This window comes from Lithobates pipiens, unplaced genomic scaffold (genome assembly GCF_037356315.1).
Source record: "Lithobates pipiens isolate NorthernLeopardFrog02 unplaced genomic scaffold, aLitPip1_a1.2 Scaffold_11, whole genome shotgun sequence".
NCBI lineage: Eukaryota > Metazoa > Chordata > Amphibia > Anura > Ranidae > Lithobates > Lithobates pipiens.
In genome coordinates, this window is record NW_027507696.1 from 2,694,876 (window position 1) to 2,715,748 (window position 20,873).

A 20,873-nucleotide genomic window follows, 5' to 3' on the forward strand; every position below is an offset into this window, starting at 1 on the left:
ATCGAATTGTCTGGCGTACTTAGTCCGGCAAACAATCCGGCGGATAGTCCGGCGGACTTTCTACTGAACGGACTTGGCCACACACAGAAAGTCCGACGTTCGCTTGCGTGATGACGTACAGCACGTACGACGGGACTAGAAAAAGGAAGTTCAATAGCCAGTAGCCAATAGCTTCCTTTTTCGTACTTGCTTCTGAGCATGCGTCATTCTTAGTCCGCCGGACTAGCATACTGACGAACGTATTGTCCGCTGAAACCCAAGTCCGACGGGAAGATTGGAGTGCAAAAATACTTTCTTAGTCCGCCGGACTTCACGCTGGAAAAGTCCGCTGAAGCCCACACACGATCGAATTGTCCGCTGAAATGCGTTTCGGCGGACTAAGTACGCCGGACAATCTGATCGTGTGTACGCGTCATAAGGGTAAAAGTTTGTCGCCATTCCACAAGTAGGCGCAATTTTGAAGCATGACATGTTGGGTATCAATTTACTTGGCATAACATTATCTTTTACAATATAAACATTTTTTACTGTTGTCTTATTTTTTAATTAAAAAAAGTGTTTTTTTTCCAAAAAAAGTACGCTTGTAAGACTGCTGCGCAAATACGGTGGGACAGAAAGTATTGCAACGACTGCCTTTTTATTCTCTAGAGTTTTAGAAAAAAAAAAAAGTATAATGTTTGGGGATTCTAAGTAATTTTTGAGCAAAAAAATTTTTTTTAACATGTAAACAACACATCTCAAAAAGAGGCTCAGTCCTTAAGTGGTTAATAAGGATGAGCTCAGGCGTGTTCGCATGGTCCACGTGCAGAGCCCGCCTTGAAGTCGGCGCAGAGCTGCGCTAATCACAAGCAGTGAGACATTGCCCCGATGCGCGGCTGCCTGAGCTCATCCCTAGTGGTTAAAGAGGAAGTAAACCCTGATGGGTTTACTTCCTCTTTTTTTCCCTGCAAAGGTAAAGCATAATGGACTACTATGCATCGCATCGCATCGTAGTCCATTATGTGTCACTTACCTGACACAGGAGCCAGTGAAGTCGCCGCTGATCCCTGTAGTCCGCCGCATCCATCTTGCTGGTGGCGTCTCGCAGCTCCGACCAATGACAGCGGCGAAGCCGCGATGACGTCACTCCTGCGCATGCGCACGGGAGTCGCGTCTCGCAGCTCCGCCTCTGCCATTCGGCGAAGCCGCGATAACGTCACTCCCGCGCATGCGCACGGGAGTCGACAAATTAGGCAAATCCATTCTTGGATTTGCCGCATTTAGTGCGCCTGCGCGCCGCTGTCTACGGCGCATGCGCCGTAGACAGCGGTGCCCATTTTCGGGCAAATATCTCCTAAACCATATAGGTTTAGGAGATATTGCTTGGACCTACAGGTAAGCCTTAATCTAGGCTTACCTGTAGGTCAAAGTGGTTTGTAAGGGTTTACTTCCTCTTTAAGCACTCAAGCCTGAGAGTGAGTGTCCTGGCAAAAACTGGGATGGGTAGGGAAACAGGAAAGGGTTAACAATATAGATATAAATATATGTGTGGCGCACCACAGGCAATAAACATAGGTATCAAATAGACATAAAAGAAGTTATGGTGGGTCATATAAAACAAAGTATCAAAAATATCAATGTACAATTTTAGAGGCAGGCCTAAGCAACAACCTTAATTCCTCACTATCTACATAAAATATATGTACAGTGATAATATAGAAATGGGTCAGTGGTGACGGCAGGTTAGATCCCTGTCTGTCCTTAGCCAAGGAAGATGTACCGACACATAAACACTCGAAGGAGAAAAACAACAGCAATGCAAATGCATCCTATCCAAAAGGTAAGAAGGTGCAGTATATACATACGTGATTAAACAGGTTTTAATTGCCCTTAGCCGAAGACAGCATAGCAGTGTAAATGCACCCTATGGAATATTACATTATTTACATTTTGGAAAACAGGCCCCATCCTCACAATGCGACCCCCTTCCCATTGGTTAACAAACTTGCACTTAGCACATAATATGAATACAGTCCACTCAGATCAGCACTGTTCACACCACCCTGGTGATCACACTAGAGACAGTTTATATGTATGATTTGGTCCATTATTAACATGCATGGTGGGGGGGTTTCCCCTTCTATTAAAGCCTAATCTAACTAGATAAACACTTATGCCGCGTACACACGATCAGACTATCCGGCGGACTTAGTCTGGCAGACAAACCCCCAGAAAGTCCGGCAAATTTCCGAACGAGCGGACCTGCCCACACACTGGACTTTTCCGGCGGACAGACTATGGCGGGAGTCCGCCGTACTTTTGAAATGAACGGACTTGCCCAGACACACGGAGGAAAGTCCTTTCATTTTGAACGTGGCTCCAGGTAGCCGGGACTAGCGAATGAAGTCAATGTCGCCGCCGAGATTGACACGTCGCTGGCCCCGTCACCTGGTATGGACTTAAAGGGGAAGCCCTACGCCGAAAAAAACGGTCCATATCAGATCCTTATATGAGCACGTTATCCGGCGGGTCAGGAAAGGGGGTGGGGACGAGCGAGGACCCCCCTCCTGAGCCGTACCAGGCCGCGTGCCCTCAACGTGGGGGGGTGCTTTGGGGAAGGGGGGCCGTGTGCCCCCCCCCCCCCACCCCAAAGCACCTTGTCCCCATGTTGATGAGGACAAGGGCCTCTTCCCGACAACCCTGGCCGTTGGTTGTTGGGGTCTACGGGAGGGGGGCTTATCGGAATCCAGGAGCCCCTTTTAATAAAGGGGCCCCCAGATACCGGCCCCCCACCCTATGTGAATGAGTATGGGGTACAATGTACCCCTACCCATTCACCTGTGAAAAAAATTTAAATAAAACACAAAACACAAGGGTTTAAAATAATTTATTGCACAGCTCTGGGGGTCTTCTTCAGTCTTGGGGGGTCTTCTCGCCGGACTCCTCCGCTATCTTCTGCTCTTTTACTAGCGGAGAAGCTCGGCTTTATTCTTCGTCGTCGCCGCCCGGTGGTCTTCTTCCGACTTCGGGGGTCTTGCCCCACTCTTCGGGGGTCTTGTCCCCCTCTTCGGTTCTTCTTGCCGGGCCTTCGCACCTTCTTCCAGCTCTTTTACTGGCAGTGGCCTGGTCTTCTATCGCTGCTGTCTTCGCCGCCTTCTGTTCTTCTCTTCTTCTTCGGTGCGGGAAAGTCCGTTCATTTCAAAAGTACGGCGGGCTAGCACACAGACGGCTGTATTGTCCGTCGGAATGCGAGTCCGGCGGACAGTTTTTGGGTCAAAACTACTTTCTAAGTCCGCCGGACTTTTGGGTAAAAAAAAAAGTCAGCCGGAGCCCACACACGGGCCAGACCAGAGTCCACCGGACTTTTCCGCCGGATAGTTTGATCGTGTGTACGTGGCATAAGCGTCCAAGGCATGTTACAGTCCATTGATTTCCCTCTGGGTGGACTATATTTCCTAGCAATCTCCCTTCTTCAGGAAAAACTCCGGGGACCAAAAGGCACAGCTGCATTCCAGTCATCAAACAACCAGGCCTTAGTGCAAGGGACCGCACTGCAGAACACAGGTCCCTTTACAGAAACATCCTCAGTCTGTCCATATGATAGCCGGGGACACAAAAAATATATATTTTTTCTTTTCCTCATCACTGGGGAAGCAACAACTTGCTAAAGATCACAGGTCGCCCTTCAGGGTGGATCATCCATGTATTTCTGGCAGCATTCAGTCCAGCACAGTCCGGCCACTACAGCTCTCTGAAATGTTCTCCACTAACAACAATGTGTGTGTGATGTGGTTGTCAGCATATTGTCCTTGACATCACACAACACATATTTGTAATCCAAGGTGGTAACGATACCATTTCGATGACACCTTGCAGTAGAACCCAGGGTCGGGTAGAATCACAGACCCTCCTGTGCATTTACCATGGTGATAAAGCGCTGAATATCCTTTTTATCAGGTTGGCGGATGATTGCACCGCCAAGGTTATTCTTCCTGTCATAACCCAAGGTATTCAACACTGACAGGTACTTTTTGGACATCCTCGGTGACAACTTGAGAAAGTCTATCTTGAGAGGAATCTGAATGAACCCACACACGGCTTCATCCACCCATTGAATTTCCTTCTCCGAGCTCTCCTCTTCCAGATGAGGAGGAATGTAGGGGTATAAGTACCCGCAGTCTTCTGCCACTTTCCTGATTATTATCCTCAGTATTTTGGACAGCCAAGACAGGGTCTTGGGGTCTCCATTGCCGGGTAGGACCCAAGCATCTGGAGCACATTGAACCAAGCACCCAGCGACCACATCGGGCTTATGGTCTAGTATTAGTGTTGGGCATAGGCGTGATAGGGCGGACTTTGGGAACCCATTGAGCCCAGCGATCTTCCTCAAAAGACCTTGAGATGCTGATCAGCGGGACTGTATTGGCAGATCATTTGCTCCTCACTGTCACTCCATTTTCCAGTACAGGACAACGTGTCAGAGAAAAGTTCAGATAGACTATCAGATGGAATGTCTGAATCTGAAAATGGTAGGGAACTCTTTGACCAGGAAGTAGTTGCGCTTGGCACACGCCTTGATTGGCACAACAATGGCATCCCCTTTGACGGCCACTGGCATCACTTCCCCACAGGCACACCACTCTCACTCCTTGCTGGCTTACCCAGCTCCGGTATTTTCTTCCCGGGTGGCTCGCACATCAGGGCGAGCAGCTGGTCCCAACCATGGCCTTGAGGAGCGATCGGTGCACTGGGTTCTGGGGTAATCACTGCGGCAGGGGCAGCAGCTTCCTGCACAGCTCAGGTAATGGCGGGTGGACTCTAAATATCACTCTCAGCTGGGATAGAGATGTTCCTGTCCCAATCCACTTGTAGGATCCACTGAGGTAGAGTTGGGGAGATAACCTCAAACAATTGATCTCCGCAGCATCCACAGACGATCCAAGGCCTCAACTGTGTTGTCAGGCCAGATCATTTCCCACAGATCAGTCCCAGAGCCTCATAACCTCCAGCGGTATATAGGGCAAGCTGATCCTTCAGTGTATACCACACTCCGGTGTCATTCAGGACATGTTTCACATTGCTCAGACCGAAACAAACACCTGGAGAGTACTTTTTGCAATCCACCGTGTCTCCTACGAATTGCGCCATCTTCCTCTCCAACCCACAATCCGACACACATGGCATCACTTCCTTATCCTCCTCTGCAGAACGGGGGCTCCTCCCCCTGCCAATCGATTGGTGAAAATGTTCTCTGGAAACTGTTGCAGCACGCCAGAACTGTAATGGAGTCCATTTTGGAGTCTGTATTAACCCTCACAGCGCTGACAGGAAGTGTCAAAAGACAAGGCTGATCCTCTCCCCCGAGCAATGAGACTTGTTGGTTCTTCCCCGCATTGGTAGCACACATGACAACACTGTCTATAAGAAGTATGGATTTTACTTTCCACAGAACCAGACGAAATCCCGATGAAGCTGAGGCCGGTTGTTAAGGGCAACTGCTGTAGAGATAACGCCTTAGCCCCACATTGGGCGCCAAATGTAGCATGGTCCCAGGCCTCTTTGGTCTAATGAGAACCTCCAGGGCCAGAGATAGCTGACATCCTTCTGTATATGGTGGGTTGTGAGGCATAGTAGGTGCAAGGTGGGTAAAGTTATTGGGCACCAGAAATTTCTTGAATGTAAAAGAGATTTTTATTTCTCTTAACAAAGTTTTAGTGGAAAAAGGGTTAGTGCCAGGACACCCTTAGGTAGTTGCAAATTCAATTGGCAGACTCAGACTTCAATAGGAGGACAGCCATGCAGGGAAAGACATCCAGTAAGATGCCACATCTGCATGTGCAGGAATGCTGTCTCCTATGGCAACAGTTACAGTTTAGTTTAACAGTTACTAATACAAAATGCAACAGTTCCTTTCACTTCTACTACAATATCTCCTTGTAGTTCTTCAGCCCACTGAGCTTTTGGTCTCTCACTAGACACACTGATTCACTGTCACTGAATCCCTTGAGCTCCTCCAATTTTCACTGTGGTATCTTCCTCAAGCGTTACCCCCGAATCTCTGCTGGTTCCCTAGCTTGGCAGTCCAGATACCTCTCAAGCTTCACCCCACTGGCCTGCTCGGTCCCTGGCTTGACACACAAGGCTGCTCTGCAAGTGTTACCACCGCTCGCTGGGTCCCTGGCTTAATACCCACTGAAGTTTCCTGATTCTTCACCGCCCTTGGTTGATGAGAATACTGCTTCGGTACTTGCTTCAGTTACTCACTGTGGTCCCTGGTAATAAGTTTGTTGGACCTTTAGTGGCGACAGCTTCCCTTCTACCTCTGACCACAACAGGTTGGACTGCAAGCTGCCTTCCCAGACATGCACTGCTCTCCTGCTTCTGGATAGGCCCTCAGACAGCCTACCAGCCAGATGTGCCCAGGAGAGGCCCAATCTTTATATATACACAGTATCTCACAGAAGTGAGTACACCCCTCACATTTTTGTAAATATTTTATTATATCCTTTCATGTGACAACACTGAGGAAATTACACTTTGCACTTGTCTACAATGTAAAGTAGTGAGTGTACAGCTTGTATAACAGTGTAAATTCGCTGTCCTCTCAAAATAACTCAACACACAGCCATTAATGTCTAAACCGCTGGCAACAAAAGTGAGTACACCCCTAAGTGAAAATGTCCAAAATAGGCCCAAAGTGTCAATATTTTGTGTGGCCGCCATAATTTTAAAGCACTGCCTTAACCCTCTTGGGCATGGAGGTCACCAGAGCTTCACAGGTTGACACTGGAGTCCTCTTCCCCTCCTCCATGATGACATCACGGAGCTGGTGGATGTTAGAGACTTTGCACTCCTCCACGTTCCATTTGAGGATGCCCCACAGATGCTCAATAGGGTTTAGGTCTGGAAACATGCTTGGCCAGTCCATCACCTTTACCTTCAGCTTCTATAGCAAGGCAGTGGTCGTCTTGGAGGTGTGTTTGGGGTCCTTATGTTGCAATACTGCCCTGTGGCCCAGTCTCTGAAGGGAGGGGATCATGCTCTGCTTCAGTATGTCACAGTACACATTGGCATTCATGGTTCCCTCAATGAACTGTAACTCCCCAGTGGCGGCAGCACTCATGCAGCCCCAGACCATGACACCCCCACCACCATGCTTGAGTGTAGGCAAGACACGCTTGTCTTTGTACTCCTCACCTGTTTGCCGCCACACAGGCTTGACACCATCTGAACCAAATAAGTTTATCTTCAACTCATCAGACCACAGGACATGGTTCCAGTAATCCATGTCCTTAGTCTGCTTGTCTTCAGCAAACTGTTTGCAGGCTTTCTTGTGCATCATCTTTAGAAGAGGCTTCCTTCTGGGACGACAGCCATGCAGACCAATTTGATGCAGTGTGCAGCATATTGTCTGAGCACCAACAGGCTGACCCCCCCACCCCTTCAACCTCTGAAGCAATGCTGGCAGCACTCATACATCTATTTTCCAAAGCCAACCTCTGGATATGATGCTGAGCACGTACACTCAATTTCTTTCGTCAACCATGGCGAGGCCTGTTCTGAGTGGAACCTGTCCTGTTAAACCGCTGTATGGTCTGTACCGTGCTTCAGCTCAGTTTCAGGGTCATGGCTACTTATAACAAGCACTCGCCTGTTGTGAGGATTTTGATTTGGATCCCGGGATTCTATGTTCCAGTTGGCCCCCAGTAAGTGATTAACCAAAATATAATAATTGTACCAGCTCCCATGCAGTACCCCTTATCAATGGGCACTAGCACTGGTCTGTTTTAATCCTAATTGTATTACCGTTTCTCTTCCTACAGGAGACACAGGCACGGGTGGTCAAGCCCTATCATGCTCCCACTTCTGGCCTGTGGTCTTTATCACTGGGGTCACATATGATCATAATTTCCCCTAGTGGGTTGTTTCTCCCAGGATCCCTTTATTTTATTAACACTATGATCCGGTATATGCTGCTTATCTCTTCCACCTCATCTCACATTGGTCCACTCATTCTCACCCTCATTACACTGCCACTCTTCCTTTTTCTCTATCAGGTTTCCCAACATCCACCCCCCCCCCCCCCTCCTTTTCATTTTATCACTTTAATTTCACCTCTTCTCACCACCCAACCCCTTCTTCACCTCAATTTGATTTTATCCTTATCGTTATTTTTTCACCTGTCTTCACATGTATTGCGCATGCGCACGATCTCCCATCCCTCTTTTCTTTGGGATTCTCACCTATGTTTTTATTGATTTTAGTTTCATACACTTTCACCTCTTGCTATGACAAGCTCACAATATACCTACTATTATTGTTTTGCCTTTTTACCCAGATTCCAGTCATCATACCTAGTAGCTCCCCCCGGGTTGCCGCGGGAGACATTTTTTAGGTGGTAGCATTTTACGCTTGATGTCCGCTGAAGCTTGGGTAAGCAGCTTTGCTCTCTCCTCATTTTTACCTTTAAAGATTTTTTCAAAAATGATGCTGGATGATAACTGTGTAATTTTCTATGTTCGATTATTACTTTGTTCTTTTGATCTTATCACAGACAACCTCCTGATGAAGCGGCTTATGTCCGCAAAACTAGTCGAGGAAAATGATACCTGTGATGAACTGCCCCACTGTGAACACCCACTGGTGACATACTCTGTCTAGCTATGATGTTTTATTTGTAAACGATGAATTGTTTTTTGGCATCAATAAAATCTTCTGTAATTTTTATATATTTATTTGTCATATTATTTGTATTGTACCGTGATAGTCCAAGTGCCCCCATTTTCATGGTAGCCTGGTTGGGGATTAGGCTCCCAATTTCTATATTATTGATTCTGGATGATGGTACAAGTCCCTACCTATTCTTACTTTTGCATTATTTCATAAGAAGCCATATCTATTGTCTTGGCAATCTTCTTATAACCTAGGCCATCTTTATGAAGAGCAACAATTATTTTTTTTCGTGTCCTCAGAGAGTTCTTTGCCATGAGGTGACATGTTGAATTTCCAGTGCCCAGTATGATAGAGTGTTAACACCAAATTTAACACACCTGCTCCCCATTCACACCTTAGACTTTGTAACACCAATGAGTCACGTGACACCGGGGAGGGAAAATTACAAATTTGGCCCAATTTTCGACATTTTTACATAGGGGTGTGCTGAATTTTGTTTCCAAAAGTTTCGACAATAATGTGTACAGGCATGTACTGGCCATAGGGACTACCGGGAGTTTCCCGATGGGCCGATGGCTCAGTGGGCCACTCTGATGTAAGGGGGCTGGTGATGGGACTCTCTGATGTAAGGGGGCTGGTGATGGGACTCTCTGATGTAAGGGGGCTGCTGATGGGACTCTCTGATGTAAGGGGGCTGCTGATGGGACTCTCTGATGTAAGGGGGCTGCTGATGGGACACTCTGATGTAAGGGGGCTGCTGATGGGACACTCTGATGTAAGGGGGCTGCTGATGGGACAATCTGATGTAAGGGGGCTGGTAATGGGACAATCTAATGAAAGGGGTGCTGATGGGACACTCTGTTGTAAGGGGGCTGGTGATGGGACACTCTGATGTAAGGGGCTGGTGATGGGACACTCTGATGTAAGGGGGCTGGTAATGGGACACTCTGATGTAAGGGGGCTGGTAATGGGATACTCTGATGAAAGGGGGTGCTGATGGGACACTCTGTTGTAAGGGGGCTGGTGATGGGACACTCTGATGTAAGGGGGGTGGTGATGGGACACTCTGATGTAAGTGGGTGGTGATGGGACACTCTGATGTAAGGGGGCTGGTGATGGGACACTCTGATGTAAGGGGGTTGGTGATGGGACACTCTGATGTAAGGGGGTTGGTGATGGGACACTCTGATGTAAGGGCTGCTGATGGGACACTCAAAATGTAAGTGGGCCGGTCTGGATGAAGTCCAGGGCCAAATTTCTGTCCCAGTCCAGCCCTGAATGTGTGTTGAGTTATTTTGAGAGGACGGCAAATTTACACTGTTATACAAGCTGTACACACACTACATTACATTGTAGACAAGTGTCATTTCTTCAGTGTTGTCATATTAAAAGATAGAATAAAATATTCACAAAAATGTGAGGGGTGCACTCATGTTTGTGAGATACTGTATATATTTAGTTTTTTTGTTTTTAACTGTGTTCAGCTACTTACTTGGTGATCTTTTCCTACAGGAGATGTATAGCTATGACCAAAAACATGAATTTTATTATCTAAGGAGCTTTTGATGCTGGAACGGGACAAAGCAGCCATTGTGCTGTATGGGGACACACATGAATTTCGACGTGTCAGCACAAAATTAATTCTGGGCTATCGCTGACAGAACGCTGATTAAAAAGGCCACCTACCCCCACAAACACCAAGTATCCAGCAAACAGGTTACTTTATCAACAGTAATTCCTTGTTGACGGTCAGTGGCATAATTTCTGAAGAAATGGGAGTCAAAGTGATTTCTGGATTTACATACTCAATTGCCTGTGATCACAAGCTCCTGATGAAATATTTCAGAATCCAACTCTTTCCACCGGTACATTTTAACTATATAAGCCATATTGGAATAAGAATGTTCTAGAAAGTGACCCACTCACTGGTATTGAGGATGATGTCAAACCCCCGGCTAGACCTGTGAGGATTCTTCCCAGGAGAAGCATGGAGACGTGCTGAGCGCTCCCCATTAGCAGGAAGCCAATGGCTGCAGGAAGTGCGGAGAACATGATGCTTAGTTTACGTCCGAGCCAATCATTCAGGAACATTGAGCTTAATCCACCGAAACAGGTCCCCAGTGCAAACACTGACTGCAAGGGAAATGCAATGAAGGAATCATTAGAGTGATTTACAAAGTATATCAGAAGAGGAGATAAATAGTGGAAGAAGAAAAATCCCCCAATAGCCATGAGTATATCAGCAGAGGAGCTAGATTGTGGGAGGAGAAGAGTCCCCCAACAGCCCAGAGTATATCAGCAGAGGAGCTAGATTGTGGAAGAAGCACAGTCACCCAACAGACCAAATTATAGCAAAATAGGATTTAGATAATGGAAGAAGAGTCCTCCAAAAGCCCAGAGTACATCAGATGTGGAGTCAGATAGTGGTAGGAAAAGAGTCCTCCAAAAGTATATCAGAAGAGGAGATAAATAGTGGTAGGAAAAGAGTCCTCCAAAAGCCCAGAGTATAGCAGAAGAGGAGTTAGTGGAAGGAGATGAGTTTTCCAACAGCCCACAGTATATCAGAAGAGGAGTTAGATAGTGGAAGGTGAAGAGTCATCCAACTGCCCAGAGTATATCAGAAGAAGATTTAGATAGAGGAAGAAGAAGAGTCATTCACATGCCCAGAGTATATCAGAAGAGGAGTTAGATAGTGGAGGGAGAAGAGTCATTCACATGCCCAGAGTATATCAGGAGAGGAGTTAGATAGTGGAGGGAGAAGAGTCATTCAAATGCCCAGAGTATATCAGAAGAGGAGTTAGATAATGGAGGGAGAAGAGTCATTCAACTACCCAGACTATTTCAGGAAAGGTTAATTGATGACGGAAGAAGTAGAGTCTTCCAGCAGTGAAAAAAAATGTGGAATTATTTAGTAATTTTGATGTAAACTATTTAAGCCAAAGCAGTATACAGTACAAAAGGCTGGTTTCATCATCTCAGCAAGATGCCAGTTTATATTTCTGCTTTAAACCTTTAAAATGTATACAAAACTTTAATCTCATTACCCCAAACCAAGATATCTCTGCGTCTGTAATGTGCAACGTGGGATCGCCACCGTGTTCCAGAACTGGAATGACTGGCGAGGGGTAAACCAGTGCGTAACCAAATGTGAAGTTGCCCAAGACAGCGGAAAACGTAGCCAGGAACATCTTCCGGTTATCGAGTGTTCTGTGGGGAAAAGACGCAGGTAATGAAGGCAGCTGCTCGTGGTCTCTGTACTCAGAGGGTGAACTTCATTCAAATTGTTAAATCTGGCCCAGATAAAACCAGGATTATTCTAAACTCTGGAGTGCAATCCCTAAAGGTCATCTCTTACAAAACAGTGATACTAGTTATATTTTGCTTCTGGCAAGCGGAATCACCCCTATGACTTACACTTGTGAATAGTCACTTCTCCCACCAGTAACTTTTGGAGATGTTGAAACAAATGAAGAAAGCAGAAGTGGAAATGGCTGCTTTGCTTTGTGTCTCATGTCAGGAGAATTAAGCAATGGGCATGTTTTCTTAGAAGTGATTCGGTTACATTTTTTGTTCAATCACAATTAGCCCAGCTTTCTATATTGGCCTTTCATAAGTATTATCATGAAGCATGCGGTGTTTTAGAAGCGCAATTTCAAATGACTGCAGTTTTTTCATCTGTCCTCTGGGTGGCGCTGTTAGCCCTTGTACACACGGTCGGACATTCCAACGGAAAATGTCCGATTGGACCGTGTTGTCGGATAATCCGACCGTGTGTGGGCTCCATCGGACTGTTTCCGTCGGAATATCCGACCGACTAAGTTTTAGAGCTGGGCTGTAAAATTTTCCGACAACATGATCCGATCGGACAAAGTGCCACGCATGCTCAGATCAAATTTCTAGACCAAAGCTATTGGCTACTAGCCTGAACGTAGTCCCATCGTAACGAAATAACGTCATCACGTTCCCGAACGATCGGATTTTTATAACCTAACCCTGCTTTAAACTTCTCCACAACTTTATCCCTGACCTGTCTGGTGTGTTTCTTGGCCTTCATGATGCTGTTTGTTCACTAAGGTTCTCTAACAAACCTCTGAAGGCTTCATTTACACACAGGTGGACTCTATTTATCAATTTAGGTGACTTCTGAAGGCAATTGGCTCCACTAGATTTTAGCTAGGGGTATCAGAGTAAAGAGGGGTTAAATGCAAATGCACTTAACACTTTTCACATATTTATTTGTAAAAAATGTTGAAAACCATTTATCATTTTTCTTCCACTTTACAATTATACTGGTCTATCACATAGAATCTAAAATACATTTAAGTTTTTGGTTGTAACGTGACACAATGTGGAAAATTTAAAGGGGTATGAATACTTTTTCAAGGCACTGTATGTGGTACAGTGCACTGCAACACATAAAGTGAAACCATGTATGTGATTTTTCATATGTTGCAATGGGACACCTTTTAAAATTAATGGCATGGCTTAATGCAGGGGTTCCCAACCAGTAGCCTGGGGGCCACATGTGGCCCGCGGAGACCTCCTGCTCTGGGATGGCTGGTTGGCAAGCCCAGGTTGTGGGTTGCCGATCCGCCATCCCAGAGCATCAGTGCTGTGAGTGAAGCCAGCAGTAGAGGAAGCAAGCAGCTGCTCCAGAGCTGCATAAGTCGATGCTTCCTGTATAGCGCCGCCTCCTGTCATAGGCGGAATGATACCAAATGCACTCTGCCTGGGACAGCAACAGCCGGCGCTACCCTAATGGAAGACTTTTATTAACCGCTTCCTGTCCGTGTCTTGCAGATATACTGTGGCAGAAGGGCACATACAGGCAGATTAATGTACCTGTACGTTGCCCTTTAAGAGGCGGCTTGCGGGCGTGCCCACCGGGAGCTCCATGACCGCGATCGTGGGTCCCGCAGACTCGATGTCCGCGGGCATACCCGCGATCGTCTCACGGTGAGGAAGAACGGGGAGATGCTTGTTTACATTAGCATCTCCCCGTTCTGCCTAATGACACTGTCACTGATCACAGCTCCCTGTAATCGGGAGTGGTGATCAGTGACGTGTCACACACAGCCCCTCCACCCCACAGTTAGAATCACTCCCTAGGACACACTTAAACCCTACACTGCCACCTAGTGGTTAACCACTTCACTGCCAGTGACATTTTTACAGTAATCAATGCAATTTTTTAGCATTGCTCGCTGTATCAATGCCAATGGTCCCAAAAATGTGTCAAAATTGTCAGATCTGTCCGCCATAATGTCACAGTCACGATAAAAAAAATCTCGGATCGCCGCCATTACTAGTAAAAAAAAAAAATTAGCAATAAAAATGCCATAAAACTATCCCCTATTTTGTAGACGCTATAACTTTTGCGCAAACCAATCAATAATCGCGTTTTGCATTTTTTTTACCAAAAATATGTAGAAAAATACGTATCGGCCTAAACTGAGGAAAAAAAAAGTTTTTTTTTATATATTTTTGGGGGATATTTATTATAGCAAAAAGTAAAAAATAATGCATTTTTTTTTCAAAATTGACGCTCTATTTTTTTGTTTATAGCGCAAAAAATAAAAAACGCAGCGGTGATCAAATGCCATCAAAAGAAAGCTCTATTTGTGGGAAAAAAAGGACGTCAATTTTGTTTGGAAGCCACGTCGCACGACCACGCAATTGTCAGTTAAAGCGTCACAGTGCTGAATCGCAAAAAATGCTCTGGTCAGGAAGGGGGTAAATTATTTTGGGGCTGAAGTGGTTAAAGGTAAGTTTAATACTGAAATCACAGTGTATATAGACGTATCTGTTCTGCAGTGGTTACCGTGCTGCTTTCAAAATGATTCACAGGTGCAGCGCAGATACCTGTACTGAGCCATAGACTTCTGTTACTATGAGCGGGTTCGGTGCACTAAGTGTAGTTAGCAAGGGATCAATACAACCTGATAAAGCTGGCTATACGCCTGCAAAATTTCTTTCAAATGTTTGTACAGAAATTCAGAAAAAATGTTTATCAGACCATTTACATGGTACCGTTAGGGACTCAACAAATTTTATATGAAAACCCTGAACATTTTCATTTGATTGCCACGTCAGCGTTTTGAATGCTGTGTTCGATTTCAGGATGCATAAGTGCATTCCAATACGTAAGATTTTATCCAAGCGAAATCATTAGAGAAAAAATGTCAATTTTTCTTGTTTGATTTTACTTGTCACTATAGTCAAAACCGATCATCAGTTTGATCCCATAAACTATTATGCCGCGTACACACGACCGGACTTTTTCCGGCAGACTAGGTTCGACGGTCTTCCCAACGGACCTTCAGAACGAACGGACTTGCCCACACAGGAACGGATTAAGCCCTTGTACACACGGTCGGAGATTCCGTTGGAATGTGTCCGATCGGAGCGTTTTGTCGGATATTCCGGCTGTGTGTGGTCTGCATCGGACTGTTTCCGTCGGAATATCCATCGGACCAAATTTTCCAACTTGCTGGAAATATTTTCCGTCAAAATGATCCGATCGGACATACTCCGATCATGTGTAGAGAATTCCAATCGGACAAAGTGCCACGCATGCTCAGATCAAATTCCTAGACCAAAGCTATTGGCTACTAGCCTGAACGTAGTCCCGTCGTAACGAAATAACGTCATTACGTTATGTACAATCGGATTTTCCGACAACTTTGTCCGACCGTGTGTATGCAACAGTTTCGGACAACATCCGTCGGACAAAATCCAACGGATTTGGTTGTCAGAATGTCCGACCGTGTGTACAAGGGCTAAGTCTGTTCGAAAGTCCATTTGTTTTGAGCGTGATGACGTACGACGGGACTAAACAAGGAAGTTCAATAGCCTGTAGCCAATAGCTGCCCTTGCGTCATATTTGGTCCGTCAGACAAACGGTTTTCCCAATAGGAATTGAGTCTATCGGACAGATCTCATACACGTTCTATTTCTAGATCTGTCTGATTTTTTTTTAACCACTTTGCGCCGGTAGGACGTCCAGGGATGGCCTCGGCTTTCCGTGGTTATATCTGAATGATGCCTGAGGCCACAGACATCATTCAGATATCGGCATTTTCAGCCGGCGATTCCCTACACTATAAGAACGATCATAGCGGCTGTTCCACCGCTTGATTGTTCTTACAGGTGGTGGGAGGGGACGTCCCCCCCCCTCCAGCTGCCCTCCGGTGCTTCTACCGACTCACCGCTTCCATTGGTGAGTCGGTCACAGGATCCGCCGACCCCCGGATGATACCATAGAGCTTTTCGGTGGACCAGATGGTCCCCGGAGTCTCTGTGATCGTTCGGAGGCCGGGCGCGATGTTATGACGTCACGCCCGGCCTCTGCATTCAAAATAACGGCGCCGATTTGGCTGGGAAGCCGTGATCGTTTTTTATTTTTTTTTATTTTAGGCTTCCCAGCCTAGAGGTGAGATGTGGGGTCTTATTGACCCCCCCATATCTCACTGTAAATAGGTCCGATCGTGCCATATTCCTATTACAAGGGATGTTTACATTCCTTGTAATAGGAATAAAAGTAATACATTTTTCTTTTTTTTTGTAAGTGTCAAACTAAAAAAATTAAAGTAAAATTAAAAATAAAAAAATAAAATAAATTAAAGCGTCCCCGTCCCCGTGAGCTCGTACGCAGAAGCGAACGCATACATAAGTCCCGCCCACATATGAAAACAGTGTGCAAACTACACATGTGAGGTATCGCCGCAAACGTTAGAGCGAGAGCAATAATTCTAGCTCTAGACCTCATCTGTAACACAAAACATGTAACCAGTAAAAAAATTTAAAGCGTCGCCTATGGGGATTTTTAAATACCAAAGTTTGGCACCATTTCACGAGCACATGCAATTTTGAAGCGTGACATGTTGGGTATCTATTTACTCGGCTTATCTTCATCTATCACATTATGCAAAAAAATTGGGCAAACTTTACAGTTTTTTTTTTTTTTAAGCATGAAACGGTTTTTTTTCTGAGCAAATACCATGCAAGATAAAAAGTTGCAACAACCGCCATTGTATTCTCTAGGGTCTTTGCTAAAAAAAACATATATAATGTTAGGGGGTTCTATGTAATTTTCTAGAAACAAAATGATGAATTTTACATGTAGGAGAGAAATGTCAGAATTGGCCTGGATGCGAAGTGGTTAATGAAAAATGATCGGATTAGCCCACACACGATCGGATTGTCCGATGGACTGATTCTTTCAAACCTAGTCTGCCGGAGAGTCCGGTGGTGTGTACGCAGCATTAGAAAAACAAATGAATGTTTCCGAAATTGAATTTTATGCAAAAAAATAATAATTTCTACTGGTCCGTGAGATTTACACACAGCAAAGTTTCACAGAATTGTCCCTGAGGTTGTAATGACCCGATGACAGATTTTAGCAGAGTTGCTGTCTGGGTGTTAGGATTCGGACTGACATTTTAGGGTGGGGTTGTTGTCAGATTTATTCATCGGTTGTAGAATTGTATACTTCTCTGGGGTGTAGGGTCATTATAACCTCCTCACTTGAATGGATTCAAACCCCTTTTTTATTCACAAAGGATTGATTTATTGTACTGTTTTGTCTTTTTGGTCCTCCTGTGCTGTCAAGCATCGCAACTATCAGAATGCCATAATGCATATACACTTATTTATTGATACATTTGGCAAATTTATAGTAGAAAACGACTTTGCCTATTGGCATTTTCTCATATCAAATACTTTTATGCCCCATACACACGGTCGGAAATTCCGACGGAAAAAGTCCGATCAGATTATGTTGTCGGAAGATCCGATCGTGTGTGGGCTCTATCTGACTTTTTTCCATCGGAATTTTCTGACGGAAAATGTTTGAGAGCTGGATAGGGTTAGGGACCGATGTGAGTGTGCAATGTACAGGGATAGGGACAATTGTAGACACTCAGGTTGAACTGGATGGACTGGTGTCTTAATTCAACCTTACTAACTATGTAACTATGATCTAAAATTTTCCGACAGCAAAATCCGATCTGACTTTTTCCGATCGTGTGTAGAGAATTCTGACGTACAAACAGTGCCGGGACAAGGTCATCCAGCTCCCAGGGCAAAAGATGCCAAACTGCACCCCCCTTTTCCCTTAGGGTTAGGGTCAGGGTGCCCCCTGCCCCTGCAATAAAACATTGCGCCAGGGGCAGCCGTCCCTCCTGCCCACCCCTTGTCCCGGCCCTGCGTACAAAGTGCCACGCATGCTCAGAAAAAATTTGGAGATGAAAGCTATTGGCTACTGGCCTCTATGTAGTCCCGTCGTACGTTTTGTACGTCACCTCGTTCCGAACTATCGGATTTTCTGACAACTTTGTGAGACCGCGTGTATACAACACAAGTTTCGGGCCAAAATCCATTGGAAAAAAAAATCAGACGGATTTTGTGCTCGGAATGTCTGACCGTGTGTATGGGGCAATAGATGAACTGCACACGAAGCCCATACGTGATTTTTTTTTTTTTGATGGCACTTTTGCCTTGCAGCACTGGCGTTAAGGATTTAGTTCCCTTGTTACTCTGCTCTCCAGTGTTTGTTTGGATTCCTTCCTAGTGGACTAAAAGTTAATCATATCATCCTCAAATATGTGTTTAGACTGTTAAAAAGGATATTAGACTGTAAGCTCCTATGGGGCATAAACTTAGGTACATGATTTTTTAATTTTGTAAATGCAGCATGAAATACATACACAGATACAAATATATACATATGTATAGAGAACATTATAATTCCTCACTTACTTGACATATCTCTTCTCTGCTTCTCTCAAAGTCTTCCCCACAGACTGGTAATCAGAAGTTCTTGGTGTGCTGAGCAGCGGTCTTGTGTCCATGGCGATGGCGGCGTAGAGGGGTCAGTTTATCCGGTGTAGTGAGGTCAGTATATGTATAGTGTTAGTTCATGCTCTGCTCTGTTCTGGTCTCATCAGATAGAGCTGGAAGGGACGGAGTATCAGTTCTGCATGCCATAGGTAGATTCCCATCACTGGGGAGGGACAAGAAGAGCATTGTGCAAAAAGGGAAGAACTGTATGTATATAAATAGCTCCGTTCAGAATGTTGAAAATCCCAACTGTGTGTTCTCACTGCAAATACAGAACAACCTATCAGAAACTGGGCAACCACCATCAGAAACTGGGCAAATGGGCCACCATCAGAAACTGGGCAACCACCATCAGAAACTGGGTAAATGGGCCACCATCAGAAACTGGGCAAATGGGCCACCATCAGAAACTGGGCAAATGGGCCACCATCAGAAACTGGGAAAATGGGCCACCATCAGAAACTGGGCAACCACCATCAGAAACTGGGCAAACGGGGCACCATCAGAAACTGGGCAACCACCATCAGAAACTGGGCAACCACCATCAGAAACTGGGCAACCACCATCAGAAACTGGGTAACCACCATCAGAAACTGGGCAAATGGGCCATTATCAGAAACTGGGCAACCACCATCAGAAACTGGGTAAATGGGACACCATCAGAAACTGGGCAACCACCATCAGAAACTGGGCAAATGGGCCACCATCAGAAACTGGGCAAATGGGCCATCATCAGAAACTGGGCAACCACCATCAGAAACTGGGCCACCATCAGAAACTTGGCAACCACCAGTACCAACTTTACACCTCCAGACTTTCTGCTATAGGAACAAGAGATCACCTTTACTGCCAACATTTATGCCCCCCCCCCCCCCCAATGATGCACCCTTACATCAAAAGTTCCTGGATTTATAAACATCTACAACAACCAACATCAGAAAACTAAGGATAAGTGAATACAAAAAATCTCAAAATTGGTAACATACACAATAGTGTTTAATAGTTGTGTTGTCCACAATATCCAGACTCCATCAGACATCCATGGGTTGGTTCACCACTGCTTTGTTTAACCACTTACAGACCGGACCATTTTGCTGGTCAAAGACCAGACCACTTTTTGCGATTCGGGCACCGTGTCGTTTTAACTGACAATTGCGCGGTCGTGCGACGTGGCTCCCAAACAAAATTGACGTCCTTTTTTTCCCACAAATAGAGCTTTCTTTTGGTGGTATTTGATCACCCCTGCGGTTTTTATTTTTTGCGCTATAAACAAAAATAGAGCGACAATTTTGAAAAAAAAAACGCATTATTTTTTACTTTTTGTTATAATAAATATCCACCAAAAATATATAAAAAAACATTTTTTTCCCTCAGTTTAGGCCGATACGTATTCTTCTACATATTTTTGGTAAAAAAAATTGCAATAAGCGATTATTGATTGGTTTGTGCAAAAGTTATAGCGTTTACAAAATAGGGATAGTTTTATGGCATTTTTATTAATAATTTTTTATTTTTTTATTTTTTTACTAGTAATGGCGGCGATCAGAGATTTTTTTTGTGACTGCGACATTGCGGCAGACACATCGGACATTTTTGACACATTTTTGGGACCATTGTCATTTATACAGCAACCACTGCTATATAAATGCAGTGATTCCTGTGTAAATGACACTGGCAGTGAAGGGGTTAACCAGTGGGTGGCAGTGTAGGGGTTAAGTGTTCCTAGGGGTGTGTTACTAACTGTGGGGGGGCTGGGCTTTCATTTAGTGAACACTGATCTCTGCTCCAATCACATGGAGCAGAGATCAGCGTCACTAGTTGCTAGGCAGAACGGGGAGATGCTGTTTACAACGGCATCTCTCCGTTCAGCCGCCCCGTGAGACAATCGCGGGCATGCGCGGGACCCGCGACTGGACTCACGGGGGTGCCGACCGGCACGCTCGCGATGGCAGGGCGGCATTGAAGATTGGACGTACCTGTACGCCAATATGCCTGCCCGTGCCATTCTGCCGACGTACATCGGCGTGTGCCGGTCGGGAACCGGTTAATGAAGGTGTTTATAAATAAAAAAAATTGGTCATTACATGGAGGAGTTGGAAATTAAGAGCAGTTTTGAAATCTGGTAGGTAAATAGTACATTTTATCATACAGATGTATATATCAGACTTCAGATTAAATCAGAAGAGGGGGAGGGGCTCCAAAAGAAGGAAGGGAATTCTGAAAACTGTTGGAGATGTGAGGTAGAAAGGGGAACATTAGAGCAGGGCTGGTGCAAAGATTTTTGAAACCCTAGGCGAAACCTAATTTTGCCGCCCCCTTTGGCTCCACCCCTGACTCCACCCCCTTTACCCTGCCCATGTGACAGGAGGCAGCGCTATACA

At 45.4% G+C, this 20,873-nt stretch overlaps 1 protein-coding gene across 1 annotated transcript in view; it reads right to left on the reverse strand.

Annotated features, from left to right (window-relative positions):
- Window positions 1–18,649, reverse strand: part of SLC2A6 (solute carrier family 2 member 6) — a 45,343-nt gene extending 26,694 nt beyond the window's left edge. Inside the window, exons 1-3 of the mRNA XM_077468171.1 lie at window positions 18,412–18,649; window positions 11,697–11,859; window positions 10,579–10,785 (exon numbers count right to left, since the gene is read on the reverse strand). Coding sequence (XP_077324297.1) covers window positions 10,579–10,785; window positions 11,697–11,859; window positions 18,412–18,503 — 462 coding nt within the window. The 5' untranslated portion in view covers window positions 18,504–18,649. The remainder of the gene's footprint in view (window positions 1–10,578; window positions 10,786–11,696; window positions 11,860–18,411) is intronic.
- Window positions 18,650–20,873: the final 2,224 nt, after the last annotated feature.